We start from the raw sequence: 22878 nt of genomic DNA on the forward strand, positions 1-22878 counted from the left end.
AGATCTAACTCTGATCTTTTCTCATGCTTTGTCCTCATTTCTTTTGCATTCCCTTCCCTCCCTCACACTGTTGCCCGTGTAATTGCTCAGTCGCTTGGATCTGCCAGTAAGTGACATTTGACCAGTGGGCTCTGGAATTAATCCTTGGTTTGGCTATCTTTACCGACAGTGATGCAGAGTCTCCTCTTTCATCATGGTGACCAGCTGTGAGGACAGAACACTCAGTTAAAGAAAAAGATGTACAGCACTTAATCCTTCAGTTACAGAGATCGTACACATTAAGTGCACTGCATGCACAGCTGTTTCTTCACTCACTACTTTTCTAAAATGTACGCAAGGCTCTGAATGCCTTGTTAATAGGTATGACTAATCTGCTATTTGAATGCAGTTTGACCTGCTCACATCCTGCAGTCTCTAGAGACTCATTTAAGACGCAGTGGGCTTTAACATAGTGAGAAATCTGTTTGCATACAACTGAATGAAAATAATACCACAACTCTACCTCCTAGACTGTGCAGCGGTGCTATGAGCCCATCAGCAAATGCTTTTACCAACACAAGTGTGTGTTTGAACAGGAAAATGAAAAACAACCGCTTTCCATTTCCTCTCACAGTACCTCCGTCTCCCATTGCGCCACCCCAGCTGCTGCGCGCCGGCTCCACTTACCTGATCATCCAGCTCAACACCAACTCTATCCTGGGAGATGGCCCCATTATCAGGAAGGAGATTGAGTACCGCGCCAGCCAGTCTCCGTGGTCAGAGGTGCATGGAGTCAACATGGTCACCTATAAGCTGTGGCACCTGGATCCAGACACAGAGTACCACATCAGTGTGCTGTTGACTCGGCCTGGAGAGGGAGGAACTGGCCCACCTGGGCCGCCTCTTGTGAGCAGGACCAAGTGTGCAGGTGAGCTTTGACTTTCTCAACACAACTGGACTGAAGTGTAGTCGCCTAATGCAGTGGTTCCCAACGTTTTTGTTTTGTTACCCCTTTAAATGAAGCATTGTTGTGACAGGGTATGGTCTTATTGTACACGTGAGTTGTGATCAGTTTGACTAAAAGTGATGTTTTTACTGCTCTGGTTGTTTAATTTTAAGGATTTTTAGAGGCCTGAAAAGCTGGAAGGATCAATTACTTAACAAGAAAAAAGAAAAAAACTGAGAATAGTCAGAAACAAACATCATTTTGTTCCCTCAGATTCATCTTGAGACCGTCAGTTTGGGAACCACTAATACCTAATGTATTAGAGTGTTGTACTGTAGGTCAGATAGCATCATTTGATTACATGCTGTGTTAGATAATAGAGCTTAGAGCGTAGGTTCAGATGAGAATAACAAAACCATAACTATCATCATCAACTACACCCTCATTCATATAACATAGCAGTGTATTTTAATGGTATTCACTGGCCAGTAGCTGCTGCTGCATTACAAGCTGTAAAACACACCACCCACTACCCAGCTTTTTATCCTTATGGTATTTGTTTAAAGATTAATTATGGAGTATTGTTTACCCTATCACATACATCTTTTCTATGGCAGGAATTTGTGGCTATGTCTGAGTCTTGTAGTACGTTTGCAGAGATAACAGACCACAACAGTCTTGCTGTTTGGGGTTTTGTGTTTTCTTTCTTTTATTGGGCAGAGAAAATCCTCTGAAAGGACCCATTATGCATTGTGTAGTGCTTTGGGGAATTACAGTGTGCACTGTTTAGGTGATGCAGTAACCCAGAGCGCTGGATGAGGGAATACAGTGCGTTGAACACCTTGCTGTTCGGTATAAACCAAACGTGTGGCAGCAGCGTCTTCAATGGAACCTTTACCAGGACACTGCTCTGTGATTTTCCAAATTACATAGGCTTGTACATTTAATCTAGGTTAAAATAATACCTATAGATATGGCGTCTTTGCACTTAATGAATTAATTCTGTAAAAGATCCACAACTCAAACTACTGATGCTCAGCAGCCACACACCGTAACTTCAGAGAGTCTTACATTAAGGGACTGCATCTGTCACGATAATCGGCTAAAATTCAATCAGAGTGGAGCTGATAGAAAAGTTCTGACTCAGTCACTGCATACACTTATCTCATAAGAAAAGGCACATTTGCTATCACTGGCGTTTATGAACTATGCAGCTGAGGGGACTGAAAGGGAGACTTTTTCTTGCTGCCAGCATGGCAATATTGGTGTGACGGTTATTTAAAAAGATAACAACTGGCTGACAACAGTAGCTGGCCTAAAGCAGGCTTCTTTGGTATCTACTGAAGAGGAGAGAAATTTTATTTGGCGAGTACAATAAATGGACAAGAATTTGTAGGTGACAGTGGTGGAGACATATCAATCACAGTGTACACAGATACACACTGCAGATGCCTTTAAGATAATGCCTAAAGAAACAATGAGGGACATACAGCATACAACATACTATCTGTAGGACTTCACATATTCATGATACATTTGTAGGGCTGCAACTGATTATTTTCTTTATTCTGCAGATCATGTGCTCCGTTAATCGATTATAAATGGCGGGAAAAAGTGAAAAATGCCTAGAGCCCAATGTAAATAGCTGAGAACCAGAAGATATTCAGTTTACTCTCATATGTGGCAAAGAAAGGTAACAAATCCTCACATCTGACAACCTTGTACATGCGGATGTTTGGCATTTTTGCTTGAAAAATGACAGAAACAATATCAAAATAGTTTCTGATTAATTATTCGCCGTTTAATTGTCTCAGCTGTATTAGCTTGCTTTCTGCTTCCTCTTTGTCGGCCTTTTCTACTCACTTCTCCTTAAACTACAGTAACTGCTAACATTCCAGTAAAATGCAGATTTTAATGCATAAATATCACATTTTTCTAAAATTATTTTTTATTCTGCCATTCAGGTGAAGGTTTTTCTTCCGTTTTTTCTAATTGAACCTATTGTACTGCCGGCTCACATCTGTGCAGACACAGTTCACCCAGGGAGATGAGGACAGGACACCAACAGGCCACACCCATGCTTACTTTTAAATATATGTACACATTTATAGCACAAAGAGCACTTGTGTTGATGCAGATGCACACACAGAGATGCAGGCATTCATTACCTCTGCCTGCATCTGCAATGTGTGCGCAGCGCTCCCAGGCACACGAAATGGAAAGCTTTGTGTTACCCAAAGGCAGTCTGTGGATTTGTGTCTTCCATGGTCATCACTCTTTTCTATGCCCAACGGTCTCTTCCTGCCACACACCATCCCTCACATATCTCCCTACCCTGCTCCAGTAGAGCCTCCCTGGCCCCCTCTCCAATGACATATTAAAGCTACTCTCCTCTCCCAACAGCCGGAGACACCCCCCATTCATCAGACACCATGAGTGAGCTCACAGCCCTCCCTCCCCAATCCCCGCACACCCCACCCCAACTCAAGAGACACCGAAAATTCACAATAAAAAAGTAAAAAAGTCGATAGCAAGAGAGGGAAGGCTGCGGTGTGGGAGTGCGTGTGTGTGTGTGTGTGTGTGTGTGTGTGTGTGTGTGTGTGTGTGTGTGTGTTTGTGTGTGTTTGTGTGTGGGACTGAGGGTAGTTTTTCAAAGTGAGAGAGTGAAACAGTAAAAACGAGGAGGGTGAATGTGAGAGGTGAAGCGAGAGAGGACTCGCAGCGTACAGGAAAATTGCTTTCACAGTTGCTGGTATCAGTGTTTGTGAAAGTCACTAAACTCCAGCCTTTAATGATGTATTTACATTTCAACCACTGTGACATTAGCTTGTTCAACCATGTGTGGGATAAGTAATACTGCTGTGTTGTTAAACAGAGCATTTAGATGCAGTACTAGTTCAACACAGAGGAAGTATAGGTGAAATTAATTTTGCCGCTCATCCTGTCTTGTATTTTGTCTTTAGGTGGCTGCAAAGCTGCGAGTGACTGATGGTTCAATTATTATTTATTTTTTTGTAGTGCAGCTGCATCTACATTGCCTCCTGCGCGGCTTGATCCGTGTTCACAGTTCTTACCTGGGCATGTGGAGGTGTTACACACTTTACAGTAAGCTGCAACAATGGAAACCTCCTCCACTTGGTGTATCTCACCTTCTTGACCCTCCAGGAGACTCTAATCACCACCTGGTTCCCAGAGCTCCCCTGACACAACCTCCAAACCATCTGGTCTACACTATCCCTACTGACCCCACATTCCACCACTGAATCCTGATCGACCCCCCCCCCTTCCCCATTTGCCGTTGGCCTGATTAGGTTTAAGCATGGGAAAATAGATGGTGGGGTTGTTGTTGTGATTTCAGGGAGGTGGTAACTATCCAGCGAACAGAAGGGATATCTGGACCCTCTCTGTGTTTAGGAGAGAAGTGAATTTCCCCTCCAGAAGCTGTGTCTTGCCACCGTGACTAATCTCACTCTTCCATGGTCAAGCTGAATATTTCTCTCCTTCCCAAACATGTTGGCTAGCTGGCTTCTCCGTACACATGCACATCCTCGCGCAGCCGAGCTGTCCCCCGTGCGGGTGCTGTAAAACTAATGGCCGTGAATGTGAACATGGTCTCCGCCTGGCTCTGATGCCCATCCAGGTGTGCTTGATGAGCCATTGCTGTGATTATCAGCACGGTGCATTAGCACAGCTTGAAGCCCCTCAAGTAAATCACAGAGGAGAGGCGAGCATTTGTACTGCAGGTGGTCCCCAAACTACGTTAATGGGCTTCCACCTGCTGCTGGGTCACTGAACCTTCTGGAAAGCCCCTGCCCGGGATGCTCTGGGTCTGTTAGAGGGAGCCAACGCTGGAGCCTGGCTAAAATTAGGCACATTAAGGAACACAAGTGCTTTGCCTTTCTTGGCATGTCGTTCATCATGCCTTCCACTCTGAGCCAGAATTCCCTATATGTTCACATTTGGTGTTTTTGAATTTATGTGTGCTTGTGTTTTTGCTTGCACACGGTTATAGGCGCACATGTCTGTCCCAATTTGGTTTTCCCCGTTTGACACAGTCAGTCCAGATCCCCTCCATGGATGCGTGCAATCTAAGGCAGCTCTGCTCTGGCCCGCTACCGTCCCATGTCACAGTTTTAGGGGAGATAATAAACCAGAACCTGTCACATCCACTCTAACTTCCCATCTCAAAGGATCAACATGGTGCTCTGGGCTTTTGGCCATGTTGGGGCGGCTGCAGTTTTCACGCCACAGGGTGCCAGAGAATGGGTGCCCGTGGCACACAGACAAATAAGACGAGGCAAGGGGAAGGGGCTGGCACAAATGTCCACTTTGAGAAAACCCACAATGAGCACACTGTGGCCTCTTTGGCGGCACTTTCATCAACTCAGCAGTTAAATGCCTCTCTTTATTTAGCACTCAGACTGTGCAGACTATCAATTGCACCATTAAGACAATCCTCAGTCACTCTGAACAATGGAACATTAACATTTCTTGCTGGATGCAGTCTACTACTTTGAGATTACCGTGCCCACCCATTTATCTGCCGTCACATTAGTCTGGATGAGGTTTAGATCAATGCTCTGGTCATATTCCCATCTAGTATGAGATGCCAGACAGCAAATTAAAAGAGAAAGCTGGTGACTGCAGAGGCCTTCAGTATAAATTGGATGTGTCATAAAATTTCTCTTTAAAAGAATTGTTCTACCACAGGCAGCAATAAGTGCATAAGAAATCGGGCATAGAGCTATAATGCAAGGATGTTCATTTATGTGTGTTTCAACATGTGCGCATGTAAAATAGATAGAGAGAGAGAGAGAGAAGGAAGAAGGGAGAGGAAAAGATATAAAAAAAGAGAATGATAAGGAGACGGTGCTAAATAATCATTTCATACAGCAAATGTGTGCAGATACGTGTGTTAGTGTGTCCTTGAACACCTTTCAAACCCATTTTCTTAGATAATTCTTGTTTTAGTGCATTAGCCCTTGCTCAGTGATGCATTAGCCGCCTTATTTAAGTTCCCTGCACTAATCTGTGCTGCAATGAGAATCCCACAGAGTGTTTGAGTCAGTGAAGGAATGAAGACCTTGGCCAGTAACCTCAAACTCCACTGATCTCTCCCTGTACCCCATATCTCTGCTGTCATTCCCTGCCTCCCTGGCCCATTACTCAACATGCCCTATTAAAAGAATATAGCAATACAATACATTATGTAGCATATTGCTTGACAAAAAGGCATTGATTGTGTTAATAATGGCCACCAATAAATGCCTCCATTGATGCTGAGGATGTCCTTGGCTTAAGTCAGCCTCTCTTCAGTTTCGGACGTCCTCCTGAACACTGGCTGGTCTGTGCCTCTGTGTATAGAGGCTCTCTGTATCTTTCAGCGAGCCATTACATTTGAGGAGGATATCAAAGACAGAGCTGTTGTTCTTTTAGCCCGAGTCAGAGAAAGTCAGGGTTAACCCGGCAGTGACCAGAATTAACTTGGTGCCTTCTAAAAATATGCGACAGGCCATCGCGGTGACCCAGCAGTAAAAGTGACCAGCGGAAGTGAATGCCCTTGTATAGCTCTGGCATTTTTGTGTGCAGATTAAACCTCAGGGCAGAGAAGTATAACTACTGGATAGTCAATTTGCTGTGCGACACGGAGGCGGGGACTGATGGGAGTGTGACAGCAACCCGCAGCCTGTCCGATTAATTAGCGCAATTGGCATGAGTTCCTGCTCTGCCATGGGGGATGTGGGTGCGTTGTGCTGGCAGCAAAATGTTGACCTCCATGTTGTGGTGGGGCATGTAGGAGGGGAACAAGTGAAAAACTGCCACGGTTGTCCTGGGACATCAGTGACATCAGTGTCATTTTCTGAGTGCTCTGTCTGTTTCACAATAAAACAAAGTTACCTGTGTTTTCATTTTCTATAATTCAGTATTGTGCCTTCAGGACTTTTCTCATGACATTGCTTGTTTTTGTCACTACATCTCTGCTTTCTTTATTACTCAATCTTCCTCTTCGATCTTTCTTCCTCCCTGCCAGAGCCCATGCGTGCCTTGCGGGGGCTCATGGCCACAGATATCCAGTCCAGGCAGTTGTCCCTGCAGTGGGAGAATTTGGCGTTCAACCTGACACGCTGCCACACCTACTCAGTGTCCCTGTGCTACCGCTACACCACGGCGGGAGGCGGCGGAGGCCACAACACCACCGTGCGCGAGTGCCTGGCAGTGGAACACAACGCCTCACGCTTCACGCTGCGTGATCTGCCACCCTACCACGGCATCTATGTCCGTCTGTCACTGGCAAACCCAGAGGGGAAGAAAGAGGGCAGGGAGGTCACCTTCCAGACCGAGGAGGACAGTAAGTCACAGGAGGAGGTGACAGAAAAGATGGGTAGTAGATAGTACGGAAACAGAGGACAGAAAAAGTGAGAAGTGTTTTTAGAAATTACCACTGAACATTAATATGCACTTAGTTGCCAGTTTATTAAGCACTCATAGCTAAACCTAATGCAGTCGAATACAATGGCCCTAATGAATCTTGGAGGTGTTGATTAAACGTTTGGGGGATGTAGTTTGTGGTGCTGTTATACTGTATTGCATTATATAGAGAGATGTTTATGTTACCCTTATTGATAGAAATGATTTTGAATGATTTTACTTTTTATGATCACATGGACATGGACTACTTTAGATAGCTGTTTTGAAGGAGCGTGATGTCTAAAATGTGCTAGAATATCTCAAGTTGTTTAACTATTCTCATAGTAAATGTCAGAAAGGAGACTCTCCAGACCTGAGACTTCCCACAACCACATTTAGCTGATGCTGTGATGGTTGTTTTTGGAGATTTTTCAACATACTGTAAAATGAGTGCCCCACATGAGGTTAAAATATACAAATGCATATATCAATCAGTACGTATCATTTTGGCTCTTATGTGGTGAATTTGTTTATTATTCAAAACATTAACACTTCTAATGCCTCTGCCAGCTCCTCTGTCTTCCTCTAACACATTAATACAGAGGGGGTGACCATCTGACTGAGGCTGAATCAGCATTACAAAAGATCCTTTTCATTTTTAGATGAAAATAACATAAAAGAGAAAACATTATATCTGAGACTCGGGCAACCCTGAGATAGGATTTTGTGCTTATTTCTTATCTCCTATTATTCCTTTGTGGTGTAGCACATCGTCTGCATGACGGCTGAGGGAGAAATCAATTCTGCCATGAAAAAATCAAAACAAACAAGATTTATCAGAAAGAGATATATATATAGAGAAAGAGAGAAAAAAAAGATGTAAAGAGAGAGTGAGAAAGCAAGAGAAACGATATTTTTTCCTGAAGTGATAAAATATATGTATATACATATATACATACAGTACACGTCAATTATAAACGCTTTTTCCAAAAGCCTTAATAAGCAACTCTGTCCTCCAGACTAACTCAATTCAAAAATAACAGTCGACTCAGCTGTTTGGCACTTGCTTTAGCCTCAGGCCTGAATCTCACATAACAGTCTTCCTCTGTTCAGCGCTCACACAGACTATGGGGACTGCAACCGCATGGCCTAAAATAAACTGTTAACACAGTCAAGAAGTGTTGAATGTTCGGGCATTCAAAGTCCTCTCGCTGCCATTCAGAAACAAGCGTCTGACATATTCATCAATATATTTCAACTTGGGACTCAAGATTGATATGAAATTATCATATCCTCCTTATATTTTCTTTTTCTCTTGTCTGTGTTGTGGTTACATAATTGATGCAGTTCATAAATTAACTGTGTCCTTATCTGATGTTCTCTGCCTGCTGCTCTCAGCCTGTCTGAGTGTCTCATGTGGTGCATTGTTCTGAGCCACTGTGACATTCACTTCTGTGATATTGACAGGAGAGGCTCACTGTGGGATTAGCACTTCAATTTCCCCGACAAATGTTTGTTCTGACAATTTCTCGTAGTTCCCGGCGGCATAGCACCAGAGTCGCTCACCTTCACCCCGCTGGATGACATGATCTTCCTGAAGTGGGAGGAGCCTGTGGAGCCCAACGGCCTTATTACCCAATATGAGGTGAGCCCAGAGAGACAAAAGTCTTAATCAGTAACATTCTGAATGAAACACTTTTTCTTCACTTTTTCCAGGGAGCTGTTGATCTGAAGCCATCTCGCGTTCTTCTCATCTTTGTTGAGAGTTGCACATGCGCAGTACGGATCGGGCAGTAACAAGGCCTGTCAAGCGTAGTTACTGTTGCTATGATTGGACAATCACTGTATAGGGGAGGGGTTTAGCGAACACTCAATTGTCGTAGTTCGAATTTCTGTTTTTCAATTAAAACAAAAATGACTCTCAACTTTTAAGCCATTCCATAACTACTGGGCGAACTCCATCTGCTGAGGAAGGTGTGTGATGTGACAGAGAGTTCCAGAACAGCCACTAAATGGACCTTGTGGATTAGATGGTTTAGTCAACTAGAGTATTTGGGGTTTTCAGTAGCTGTAGGTACAGTGTGTTGTTTGTGACCATCTTTTAACTGTAGCCCTAATTTTAATTCTCAAACAGCCAGCTCGCCCAGTTACACTTTGGAGTTTGGACCGTGTCATTAATAGATAACTCTTGTGCATCTTTTGTGCTGTAGGCCTCATGTTTAGCAGGACAATGATTTTGGATTTACTGTACACTGTAGTAAGCCATCAGCAGGCCTGCCTACCTATCCTCAAGCCCTCTTTCCTTGGCCTCTTGCAATGTCGCCTCAAGGATATTATTAAATAGGATTTGGGGTTTGACATATAAAGTGGAAACTGCACAGGATTTTTTACTCTGTAGTGTGTTGATCTCTCTCGGCTGACGGAGAAAGCTTTATACAGAGCTGTAGAAATCCTCTTCATTTCTCTCAGATTAAACCATTGACCACTCTCCCTGAGCCCATCGACCGCCATGCTGTCCTGCAAGCCCTCCTCGCCGCTCTGTGCACTGTCGGGAGTCTTTTATGTCTGCCTTTGTAGAGGAAACACAGAGGTCTGTCTGTGTTTAGTTGCTAGATAACTCATAATTCTATCTCCACACTAAGGAGCATGGGCAGGCATTAAGCTCTTCCTATAATAATCAGCAAAGCCTTTGGCTTGGCTTGTGTGGAGTCTTCAGTGTGTGTGGTGTATGCGTGCGTGTGTGTGTGTGTGTGTGTGTGTGTATATATATATATATATATAGTGAGTGTGTGTCCATTGCTTCAATAAAGTGGATCTCTTCCAACTCTAACGTGTATCCTAAAACGCTTACCCTTGTCTGATTGCGGTAAGATCATCTCATTTGGCTCTTCGCTGTTTCAAAGAGTATAAGTGGAAATTCTCCTGAGAGAACCGCACTGGCAAGGCAAACCACCTCTTGAGGAAAAACTTTAGAAAAGATTTCACTTTTAAAGGACACTCATGTACAGCAATTTGTGAGTGTTAACAAGAGATAATAAGAGTTCATTAAACTCATAAACACTTAGCTCTATTGATTTAAACACTTGAATGAACTTTTTAATGTGTGGTGTCCGTGGCCTTTATAATGTATTACTTAGTCAAAAACCACTCACAATACTTCTCCAAAAAAACTCCAGGTTACTTGCATGACTTTGACTTTATGGTGCCAATGCCAATCAAGTCCTATTCATCTAAAACGATAAACCCACATGAGCAATTAGCACATTGATTTAGAGAAGCAAATTAATTTCTGAGTGAATTGAATCATATCAATCAAACTTTAGAATTACTAGTTATGACAGAGCCATTTGTGCGCCGAGTTAATGACCTGCACTGATCAGTATGAAACTCCAAAATGAATCACTTGAACATTTCATAGCAGCTGCAATAACGAAGCATAAAATCAGCGTTAAGGTAACTCTGATTTTTATGATATTACTCTGAGACCATCTTGTTTTTTTTCCTCACCCGACAACAGATCAGTTACCAGAGTATCGAGTCGTCTGATCCCGGCATCAACGTCCCAGGACCTAGACGAACGGTGTCCAAGCTGAAGAATGAGACCTACCACATGTTCTCCAACCTCCACCCTGGGACAACTTACCTAATCTCTGTTCGAGCCCGCACAGCCAAGGGCTTTGGCCAGACCGCCCTCACTGAAATCACCACCAACATCTCAGGTAATACCACCTCTGACATACTGAGTATCCGTGCTTGTGAGGTAGTGTGAAAGCTGCCGTGAAATTGTAAAATAGAAATGGAAACAGGCCTCTCCATGTAGAGGCTGCTCTGTGTGCCATCCCTGCCTACAACGATACAGCATGCAGGTACAACACTAGACTTCACCCACTGCGTGCTATAATTAGGATCCGGGTTTTCTCTCTTTTGACCTCGGCATCTTTCTTCTCTGGCAGAAGCAAAACTACTGCTCCCAGAGTGTAAGAGCTATTTTCCATCGCCTCTCCAAACTGGTGACACCTTGTCATCTCACAGTTCTCAAGACATAAATTAACTCATAGGAAGCAGAGAAACACCACAGAGGGGACACTGCTGTGTGTTATGTATAAAGAAAGATGCAGTGCATTCTTGGGACCAGAATGTCACTTCCGAGAGTCTCAGCGCTTATTACTGGTCATATAAATCCAGCGTTGGTGTTTCTATTTCCTTTTAATGATGCATTTGTGCTTGTTAAGGGATGGGATTACACCTCTTAGGAACGCACAACACAGCCACTCCCACCCCATCTCGCTCCCACATTAACTCACTCCGTCTGCCCCTATCTCTTTACAGAGAGGCCGGGTTTGTTTAATTATAGATTTAGTGCACAATCACTGCTTACTGACTATGTGTGAGACAGAGCGTTGGCACAAAGCCAGACCGCAGATAGAGTCCAAAAGTCTTTGCAGATCATCCTCAACCTCCTCCACTGGCCCACGGTGCAGAACATTCACTTACACTGAGCGTCTCTCAAATCTGCACTGACAGCTAGCAAACACTGAACACCTTTAACAGCTACTACTGTCAGCATCTTCAAGCAATACCCACCGCAGAGTATCCAACTACACACATTCCATCATTCGCAGGCACACGGACACACGCGCACATACATTCAGTCAGCGCACTGCCGTGGCTGACACACAATCATCCTTCAAACAGACTCTATCTGGCAGCAGGCGTCAAACCCCCTTTTAGTTCTACAAACCGCAACAGACCTTTAATGTCAACAAATGCACAAGCAGTTTCCCGTAATGATGGCAGCTCTTTTCTGCGGCAGTATTAACAAACTGCTTTTTAATATGATAATCATTGATTCCTCATGAATAGTTTGCTCTTCTTCCCCTCACTAATTGACAACTGATATTAAAGAGGAATATGCCGGCACATCTCCGGGGAGGAGCACGACTTTAGCCAAATCCTTTCAAATTAGAAACCCATTCAATTTAGCCTCAGTCCCATGACTTTTAATTGACAACAAGAAGGGAAATTCAAATAGTGTACTGAATATGAGGATATGGGTACTGGGTATATTAGCACTGTTAGCCATTTATGCGGAGAAGGGGATGGCTCTAAAAGGTCTGTTAGTTTCACAAGTCATTGAGGGGCTGAACATGTTTATGTGGAGGGAGAAAGAAGCAAAGACTGTGTTTAAACTTCATTAATGTGGCCTAGATGAACACTGTAAGGCAATATGTGTGTGTGTGCATGTGGCTTCATTATTTTTGACATGTAAGCGTGTTTCTGTGTGTCCTCAGCTCCCACGTTTGATTATGGAGACATGCCGTCCCCACTGAGCGAGACAGAGAGCACAATTACTGTCCTACTGCGCCCCGCCCAAGGCAGAGGGGCACCTGTCAGGTGAGGAAATCATCTCAAATGTACATATTACATCTTTTTATACCAAACATGGCTTATTAAAGATGCACATGCACCCTGTGTCCAGTACATACCAGGTGGTGGTTGAAGAGGAGATGGGGAAGAAAGTGAAGAGGGAGCTTGGGCTTCAGGAGTGTTTCCCGCTGCCCATGTCCCACGGTGAGGCGCAGGCCCGAGGCACACCACACTACTACACAGCTGAGCTGCCGCCCAGCAGCCTCCCAGAGGCCAGTCCCTTCACTGTGGGCGACAATCACACTTACAACGGCTACTGGAACAGCCCTTTGGACCCACGCAAAAGCTACCTTGTCTACTTCCAGGCTATGAGCAACTTCAGAGGGGTGAGTGATCGCTAAACTCCCAATGGTGGTGCAGCAGATCTGGCAACACTTCATCGGCTAGCTGTAGACATCAGTGTTCAATAATTCTGTGCCAGTGATGAGCGGTGTTAATGAGTATTTACTAATGCTATGGTTGACGCTGTAGGACAGTTGGCATTGTCTGGGCTCACAACCCTTGAAAGACTATTTGTGCTGTGAAAGGGGTTGTTGGATGAAAACATATTGAGCTGGCAGTGTAGCTACTTGGAAATTATGCATGTTTATATCCAACCACTTTGATTCTTTGCAAACAAAGCATGTCTGAAACAGGGAATTACTTGTATGCATTACCTACCGCTAGCAAAGCTGTGATTAGCTGGAATTTCAACGAGTCAACAACATACTTCACTTCATTTCATTTGCTTTTCCTGTTCTGTCCTTTTCCTTTCGTTTTTGTCCTGTTACGTCATGTCCCTCACTCAATGGTCCTTTCATTATTTCATTATTGTCCTTATCTACTCCTCTTTTTCTTTATGCACCTAATCAGTTGAGGTTCTTTGAAAAAAGCCAGTGAGTGTAGACCAAAGTAACACAAAACCAGGCCTTAAGCTTTTACACATCTGTATTTGTGTCCACATAACAAAACCCTTGTGAATTTTGGTTGTAGACGTTGTTATTTGAGAAGCAGTACCTTATTTCACGCTGTCGTGTTTCCAACCATTTTGCTGTTCTTGAGCACATGAAGCCCTCCAGTCTCTAGTCATACCCAGAGGACGCCACATTACCTTTCCAAATTCCATTACAGGAAGAGCTGCTACCTGGGTGAGGCAATTACTTAAGGATAATTGGGCACAGGTGCAGATGATCAGCAGTGGAAAGCTGCTGCTTTAATATTCGAGAAATGTTGCCGTAGGTAACGCAGCCTTCTGTGATCATCGACTGGGAATAAATGCATGCAAGCTGGGCTACTGGTCTGTTTGACTTTTTGAGTCCTGTCAGTGGTTACTTTGTGATCACGTCACTTTTTGTTGCATTGGGCGTGTGTGTATTATAAAGTTCCATGAACAGAGCTGGGAGGCTCATCCCCACCAGTAGCATCTTTTTCCAACCCAGTGGAGAAATACACGGGGGGACTGCAGTGTGAGCACTTCACACAACTAGGCTACTAAGCATGGGATTAGATATGGGAGGCCTGGCTTTACCGGCGGATGGGATTAGGTTTTGTTTTGCCTGGCAGGGGGCCAGTACCCATGACCTACAATGAGTGGAGTGGAGTGCCAAATCACACAGCCAGCACTGTCCCCAGTCTTTCAAACATAGCCCCGTTCCCCTGGAAATACAGTAGCAGTCACAGTCGAAATCTGGGCATCAGTCCTGTGTTGGTGCTGCAGGACTCGAACAATTCCTCTTGAAGGACCAGCCATGTGCTGTGAGGGCAGGAACTCAATTATCATGGCTGCACAAAGAGTTTCAATAAAAAAAAGACGAAACTTACTCCTGCAAACACATAATTACAGACTCCGTTTTATTCTACTGTCAGTGTTTCAAACATCAGACCTTTGTCAAAGCAAGGTCTTTGTTGTGGGTGTGATGTTTCTTCTCAAGGTTTTTTAATTTACTCTGGATATCAGTGAAAAAAACTCAATTCAATGAGTTCAGCACAGTTGAAGGGATGCTAGTTTCTGGGCATATAACCAGTCAACAGCAGGCCAGAGAAGACATGTCACAGCAGGGCTATGACAACATGAACTGACACACTTGATGTAGCAGAAAAAGTGCTAATTGCATAAAGTAAGATGAAATGAAAGAGCATAACACATTTCACAAACAGACCAACAATAATACAGTATGACACTGATGCCCTATTTTGCCTGTTAATGATATTATTAACATTAGAGTTTTAGATTTTTCACTTCACGCGGTCTTTTGACAGCAGTCACATCCAAGTGTTAATGAGAAGGTCTATTAAAACCACAAAGCAGATGTTAAGGTCTGGCTCGTGCAGCCTGTGTGGACTGGAAAGGTTCGGCATTTGCTAAATGTGTTTGTGCCATTTTGTATTTTCCTTTTGTATTTTGTCTTTCTGCTTATCCTCCATGTACAATTATGCATTTCAGGCCTTTTACATTTAAGCTCTGCGCTCACTCTGTCACAAAAATGTGGGCCAGAATAGAGAATTTTAGCATTCTAAATTAGATTTTGTGTGGAAGCATGAATGCATTCTGCATATGCATGTACTGTGGGATATTTTTGTAGTAGTTTTTGAATTGTATACAGAAGAGGGAAGCATAATTACCTCGTTCCCACTCGTTTTGGAAGAAGAAAAAAACTGCACCTGCTTTTGAACTAAAAGGGTAGCTGGCATTGAAAGCAGTTCTCTCCTAAGAATCAAACATCAGAAAACAGTCACATATTTACGTGGATAAAACAATTGTTGATAAGGGTTTCTGCATATGGAAGTGGTGATAAAGTTGTCATGTTTGGCAATCATGTAAAGTAGTTGCACCCTGAACACCTTATTGAAATATAAACTGAATTGTCAGCTTACTTAGTTTATCATTTAATTGTACGGTGCATTAAGTCTGTGTGGTCTGTTTGTGTTTGTCTTGAATATCTTTGTGTAGCGGCAACATTGCACCTAATCCTGTACAACAGTGGCAGCAATGGGAATAGTTTGAACAGTTTATGGGACCCATAATATTTGGCATTTACCCATGCTAATTATCTGCAGAGTGGCTGTCAAGCCTCTCTAATTGTTTTGATTGATTCATCTAACGAGGTACTTGAAAGACAGTGGATACAGACTGTATCTTTGCAGGCCACAGCAGTCATTTATAACACCTACTCTTACATCTCCCAACTTCACACGCACACACACACACACACACACACACACACACACTGTAAAACCGTGAGTGCGTGCCACAGAGCCCCGCGTCGCGTGTTGGCATTTACGCTTTGTATTCAGAGCTGCCAGGAACCACCGGCCCCTCTGGCATGACTGGCCAGACGTGTGATGTGTGTCCCGCAATCTGGAGCTCGCCAATTAACTCTTCTGCTGAGCCGGCACACAATGATTCACATGTGCTTCTATCCATCACAACAGCCTGTTTTTGTTTTTTCTTTTATCATCTATGGTAAATAGATGTAAATGGACTCTGTCTTAATTTGCCAAAGCTTGTAATTATTGAATGTAAGATTTCAAATCTCCATAAAGGAGGCAAATTCAGATGAATCAGCTTTTTTTGATGGAAACTATCTGCTATAATTGAGTCCCTCGAAAGCTTTAAGTCACCAGTCAGCGTTTCTAGAGACACACAGAGTAGAAATGAACCAGTGATGCACTTTTAAACAATTTGATCAATGATTATTGATTAAAACGATTAGATAATCAGTAGCCATTGAGATTAATTCTGTTATACTGTAGAACACCAATGCAAATATGTAATAATGTCAATAATGTCATGCAAATAGCAATACTACTTTTAGCCAGCACTTACAGACTGAGATGTCTCAACAACTACTGGATATATTTCTATAAAACCTTCCACAGACATTCATGGTCCCCAGAGAATGGATATTAATGACTTTGTTGATCCCCTGACTTTTTCTGCTACCACCACCATCAGGTCAAAATTTTCATCATCTCGTTTTTCGTCATTTTTCTTACTACTTTGGTTTATGACCAAAATGTCCAACTTTCCCATTAGCCTGTAGTTAGTGCTAATTATCCAATGTTAGCATGCTAACACGCTAAAATAGGATGGTGAACATGGCATACATTATACCTGCTCAGCATAAGCGTGTTAGCAATGTCATAGTGAGCACGTTAGCATGCAGACGCTAGCGTGGCTGTAGACTCTTAGTCTGTACTGTGGTGAATCCCAACATGGTAACACTTATACGGTGCACAAAATCGTGAGTAGTTACTAAGGAACAAGTGAGGAACTAATCAGGAACGACCTGATAATTAAAGAATTAGTAATTCCTGGTTTACTCTATCAACTCTTGCCTGTTTTATTTATTGGTTATGATGCTGTTAAAAGCTCATTGCTGATGTCAGTTTCACGACAAAATTAGCTGTGTTACTGTTGTGTAATGAGCTGTCATATTGCACAACACCAACCTAAATTCTATGTATATACATGAATTATCTGTCATAAATCTCGAATGCAACTATTCACAACAAATATATCTTCATTTTCAAATCGCCCTGGTTACTCTGAAAAAGAACATTTGCAATCATATTTGAAGATAATGAGAGACTTTGAGAGGCTGATAAATAGAAGTAGGACTGAAAGTGTTCAATGCCATTTGCAAGAGGTAAATATACGTTCTGTCATTATCTGAATCTGTGCAGTTGGTTTGTGGAAATACAATGACAGTCTGTCAACATGTTTGTCTACAGTTTGGGTCTGTATTTTCAGATCGGACCGTCAGGTTAAGAGCTTGTTAAAGTGTCTGTCAGCTTGAAATGGGTTTTCAATTTAAAAAAAAAAGCAATTTAACTGGAGTTTGAGGAAAGCGCTTTTTTGCTCATTTCTGAATGTGCACATTTGCATAATTGTCCCATAATGCCTGAATTAGCATCTGTAAATCTTAATTTGATAATGCATCTCCTCCAAGAGGTGGCAGGATGGAATTGGATTACAGTCTTGGATCTCATTAGTGCTGTTTGACAAAGGTCCTTTTCATAGCACCAAGATGTCATCAGCTGAAATTTGAATAAAATTAATTCCTTTTCATAGTAGTGCACTGGTCTGAAACCCTCCTCTTAATTACGCTCACTCCCTTTCAACTCTCATCTTTGCTCCTTCAGCAAAAATCTCCTCACCACAGCTCTCAGATTGGAGATATTTTGTAGTCTTTTGTCGTCAATAGGACTCTCAACTCACAGGTAATTTGCCCTTTTAGTCTGTGTCATTTTTCCTGTGGTTTATCTGTCTCTATCATACAGTAAATTATGCTCTTTTTTAGTGGAGAGTAGTGCAACCCACTCATGTTTAGTAATTTGAACAGAGACAGCACTGTGGTTGCAGATGTGGTCCAGAGTCACTTCACGCGTGTCAGCGGAGTAATCATCATGTTCTCATGTTCATTCAGGATGCGTTTTCATCTGCTGTGGTCATATTTTCAATGTGATACATGTGTGTGTCTCAGCTCAGTATTTCCCGTCATCCTCTTTTCTTTTATCACATCTCTTTAATGCAAAATGCAAACTCCCCCACCCCCCTCTCTGACTTCTGTGTTTTCTTTCTCTTTCAGGAATCCAGAATAAACTGCATCCGCATCGCTCGCAAAGGTAATTCAACATGAATATTTCTCCTCCTACAGACACTGTGACCTTGAATACATTTTCCAGCACTGTCTCTGAGTGCTTTGCAAACTCTCCCATTCTTCTTAGATAAGAAATTAAAAATGTGATTTTAACAGTATTGTTTAGTTTAGTCTATATTGCAGCAGCATTCACCTCTCTCTCAAGTACAAAGGTGGGGATCTGGACAAATTTTCTCTGACGGTCCCGGTTGTTTCGCAGTGGGCCTCTGAGAAAAGGGCAACAAGCAGGGAGGGATTAGAGGTCAGGCTTTCATCCTGTTTGTTTGGGGGCAGACGCTGGGACACACTATATCAAAGGCAGTCTCTTTGTTCTCATCAGCAGCCCACTAGACGGCTACATCTGAGGGCTGTGACCTCAGCGCGGTCCAGAAGGGTCCTCCAGATCAAAACTTCCAGATGGAACTACCTTTGCCTATCGTCTGAGAAAGCCCCCCCCTTCTATACTTCAGCTTTTATATTCAAAGGGACACGAAAAGGGCAGGGGAAATTGACTCTAAGTCCTGATGGCAGGAGAGCCCCTCTGCCATAGTACACTGTCAGATCATGGTGAATAAAAGTCATGTATTTATAGTTATCATAGCACCGCAACAGTAAGCAGAGCCTTGCAAGTAAATTGTCTTGGCGGGGTGTCTTCTTTTGGTGAAGGCCTCTTTTTGTGAGTGAAAAACGAAAGAGATGAGGCTCTCCTCAAGCATAAAGCCAAAAGGCAAGGCCAGCCATTTCAGCTGAGTGTCTCACTCCATCTGCTCCACAAAGACACCCGGTTGGGCATTGATTAATTATGCCTTCTCACAGCAATGGGCTTTGTACGCTGAGCTTCCTCTTTTCTTTGACACTAAGCAAAGAAAGACAGAAAGAAATGCACAATGGAGCTCTTAAAAGTCAAAATCCTATAATTTTGATAAGGAAATAAGCAGAAATGTCATAAAAATAGTGAAGAGAAGGGGAGATAAGACAAAAGAAAGAGGAGAGAAAAATACACAATTGAAAATAATGTTTGAAAAACATTGCCAGCATTACATCATCCACATGAAGGATGATGGAACTGAAAATAACCCTGAAAGGCAAATTGATAGGAAAAAAAATTCCCGGGGTGATTTCCAATTTCAAGGTGCAACAGGTCAGAGAGGTTTTTTTTGTCACTGTTTGTGATCTCCGTGATCCCTCTACCATTAACATAGCCTCTGCATCATCGGGTCCTAAGCCGTTATTATCAAGCAGCCCATCACAAGCAAAGTGGAGGCAAATGATTCTGGCTTGGATAACAAAGCTGGAGATTACATTTCAACTTCCAGGTGACAGTTTAATTAAGGATCCTCTGGCAGGCTCAACACAACAATAGACTTCCATTTCTCCTCTAAGTGCCAATTTCCACCACCGGGCAGCTGGCAGGTGCATGGATTCATGTGGAAATCTATTTCATGCTCGTGTTTGGCTTAATAGAAATTTGGAGCCTAAATGTGGCAAAACCGCCTTATATGCCCAAAATGTCAGAAAACTGGAATTGATTTTTCACCTCCTCATCTACATTTTTAGCCAATATAAAGTACCACTTGGATTTCACGCCTACATGTAACTTTCATTAAAGTGACAACATAAAATAAAATAAAAATAGTGCTGAGTTTGTGGCTGAGGATGGAGCACCCTGAGACGGGCTGAAATCTTTGTTATTTTCATTACAGTAGCTCACAGACACAAAGGCATGTTTGGATCATAGTGTGTCCCTGTGCGTGAATAGAAAGCACTTTTTTCCATTCAGTCTGACTATACCCTCTCCTACCGCTACAGCAAAGTAAAGTCAGATGTTGTGGTGTCTATACGCTCAACAGCTCACACACAAATGTCACATTTTTGGAACAACATGTTACGTAGATTCAAAAAGCCATGTCCTGAGCAGTTTTAGGAGGAACAGCTCCTTTATGATGTCAAGCCAATGACTAATTTTCTCCGTTCAGATATGCTAAACACCACCATCATTGATTAAAAAATCATCTTCATTTGGGATGAGGGTTCTAAAGCACCCATAGTGTGCCAGCGGCTGCAGATAGTTGGGCTGAAACATGGCTCTGTTTTCATTTGCCCCAGATCTGATTCTTCCCCAGCAGGCTGCAAGATAGAGCTCTATCCCCAGGCCTGCTCTGACTTTCTGCTGCTCTCCAGATAGGTTGTGCTGTTCCAATAGGCTCAGAAGGGCTAGTTTCAGGGCTGTCAAGGCCTGGAGGTACCGGCTGATACGCACAAGAAAAACTAGATCAGTGGGCCCCTCGAACAAGACAAAGAAAGGCCCACTGCTCAGCAGCATTTACATAAGTATGAAGCTTAATGCCAGAGAAATGAATAACCTGCTATTATGATACCGACCTTTCCAGTAGCTCGCAGAGACCGGGGCACCTTGAGATTATACTGTAGGGCTGTGTGGATGACTTGTGACTCAGAAATATATTATATTTAATTCAATATTAAATAGAAATGCACCTCAAAGGTTTAGTGCATGTACAATAAAAATGTACAACTGCAATATCACATGTTGTCAGTTTAGTTTCACTGTACGACTTTAATAATAGATAGAAGAACAATGTGCTGCAAGCCTTTTTTGTACCCGACTAATGGGTCTTAGCAAATGCGTGTCCTGTCTTATGGTGGCATATCCGCAACTCTCGTGAAAACTGTTTCTTCTTCTACGCCAATTTATAGCAAACTGTTTATTTTCCCATCTCCATTCCAATTCTGTATGCATCAGTCTAATTCTTTCTCAGATAACTAAACTTTTATTCTGCGGGCAAGCCAATCATTTTGTTTGTCACAGCAAGAGTTGTCATTAAGTATCTCCGAGGGCTGCAGGTTTGTTATGTTTGACAAAATGGATAATTGCTGTCTGCTTTGCTTTAGGCATCACTTCTTTATTCGCGAGTCTCTTTAATTTTTGCCAGCTATTTGCAAATACCTCTTGAAAATACCACTTTGGAGCTCTTCAAAGCTGTGAATTTTCAATGTTCCCATCTCTATATTAGGATTTTCACACTCTTTGCTTGAAACATTCCTATGAATCATTTCTTCTGCACCTTTAACCTCATTCCTTTATGTTCTGTATTGGCATTGTGCCTTTTTAATGTCCATCTGTGTTTCTGCTTCTAGCGGCCTGCAAAGACCACCGCAAGGCTCTGGAGGTGTCCCAACACTCGGAGGAGATGGGTCTGATACTCGGAGTGTGTGCTGGAGGTCTAGTAGTCCTCATACTTCTGCTGGGCGCTGTCATCATCATCATTAAGAAAGGGTAAACGTCTGCTGATAAGTGTTGAGTACAAAACATGCCTCATTATGCACAATCACACCATATCTCCCACACAGTTTTTTCCCTTTACGTTTTTGTTTTAGAACAGTTCAGTAAACAGTTTTTATACTTACTGAACTTTCTAAAAGGTCATGCTTGTTGAGGGAAGATGCTGGACCAACAGCCAGAGCTGCATTGTTTTCATTCCCTTATGGTGCACCAGAGGGACCAAACAACTCTCATCTGCGGAGCCTATCTGAGTGTGAAGTATTTAATTAGAGGCGGATGCAATTCAATTAGCCACTTAATTACGCACACCAAGCAGAGGCCTGACCCTTAAATGAGATGGTAATTGGGAAGGAAAAGGTGTGCTTTTAGAGATTATCAGCCAATGATCCCACAGGTCTTCTGTAGATCATCTACACCTCTGGCTCTGCATTTATTTAGCAGCAGCTGTAGGCCAGCCTGAGTTTAACTCTCAAATAAGGCTTAACCTGCCTTACCTAAATAAGATTCATGGAAATCTAAAGAACCTGCCGTGCCAAATGGGAAGTTACTCAGGGCTCCAGCAATCATTATTAAATGGCTGACACAGCGTCCAGGCTAATATTGAATCATGTTGATTTTGAAAGTCACCACTACTCTGCACATTAGCCGGGGTTCCTCTGCTAAGCCACCATGAAGTTCGCTCTTAGAGAATTGATTGCTAAATTTGCTGTGACAGAAAGCCACGTGGTCTAGTCCTTGAAGTGTAACACTGAGACATATTCGATAGAAGGAAACGCACATTTTTCTGTCCTCACTGTGGTTTGGTCTGTCAGCACCTGCTTGGTACGTTCGCATGTGTCATATGGCCGCCTGCACGGCCGAGCTTGTGAGACGAAGGTTCTCATTTTCACTGTGATCAATGCATTCTGCCCTCAGCTGACATTGCTTTCATCTTACATCTCTTCTTTCTCTTGATTTTTGTTCTCCTTCTCCTGCACTCTTGCCAGAAGGGACTACTACTCTTACTATCCGTAAGTGACTCCACCTCTTTGCTTTTTCCATCGTGTTGTGATCCATCATATACATGCTTGTGCTCTGGCTGTCAATTATAAGAGGGAAAGCAATAAAGCAGTTGGTCTGTGTACACTCCTCTTTTCTCACTATTTCTATACTTTATCACCTTTTTTCTCTTTGTTTCTCTCAAAGTTTACCTCCAT

The 22878-nt window shown here is 42.9% G+C and overlaps 1 protein-coding gene across 3 annotated transcripts in view; it reads left to right on the forward strand.

The window, feature by feature from the left end:
- The window catches only part of ptprub (protein tyrosine phosphatase receptor type Ub), a 141728-nt gene that overhangs the window by 92690 nt on the left and 26160 nt on the right, over nt 1–22878 (forward strand). For 2 of the 3 annotated variants that reach the window (XM_070912479.1, XM_070912477.1), the window contains exons 7-15: nt 614–907; nt 6957–7274; nt 8869–8978; nt 10851–11052; nt 12625–12727; nt 12813–13086; nt 18331–18367; nt 21538–21676; nt 22669–22692. In XM_070912479.1, the coding sequence (XP_070768580.1) occupies nt 614–907; nt 6957–7274; nt 8869–8978; nt 10851–11052; nt 12625–12727; nt 12813–13086; nt 18331–18367; nt 21538–21676; nt 22669–22692 (1501 nt within the window). The remainder of the gene's footprint in view (nt 1–613; nt 908–6956; nt 7275–8868; nt 8979–10850; nt 11053–12624; nt 12728–12812; nt 13087–18330; nt 18368–21537; nt 21677–22668; nt 22693–22878) is intronic. The other variant, XM_070912478.1, reaches the window with a different exon arrangement.

Source organism: Enoplosus armatus, chromosome 9 (assembly GCF_043641665.1).
Source record: "Enoplosus armatus isolate fEnoArm2 chromosome 9, fEnoArm2.hap1, whole genome shotgun sequence".
In the NCBI taxonomy this organism is placed as follows: domain Eukaryota; kingdom Metazoa; phylum Chordata; class Actinopteri; order Centrarchiformes; family Enoplosidae; genus Enoplosus; species Enoplosus armatus.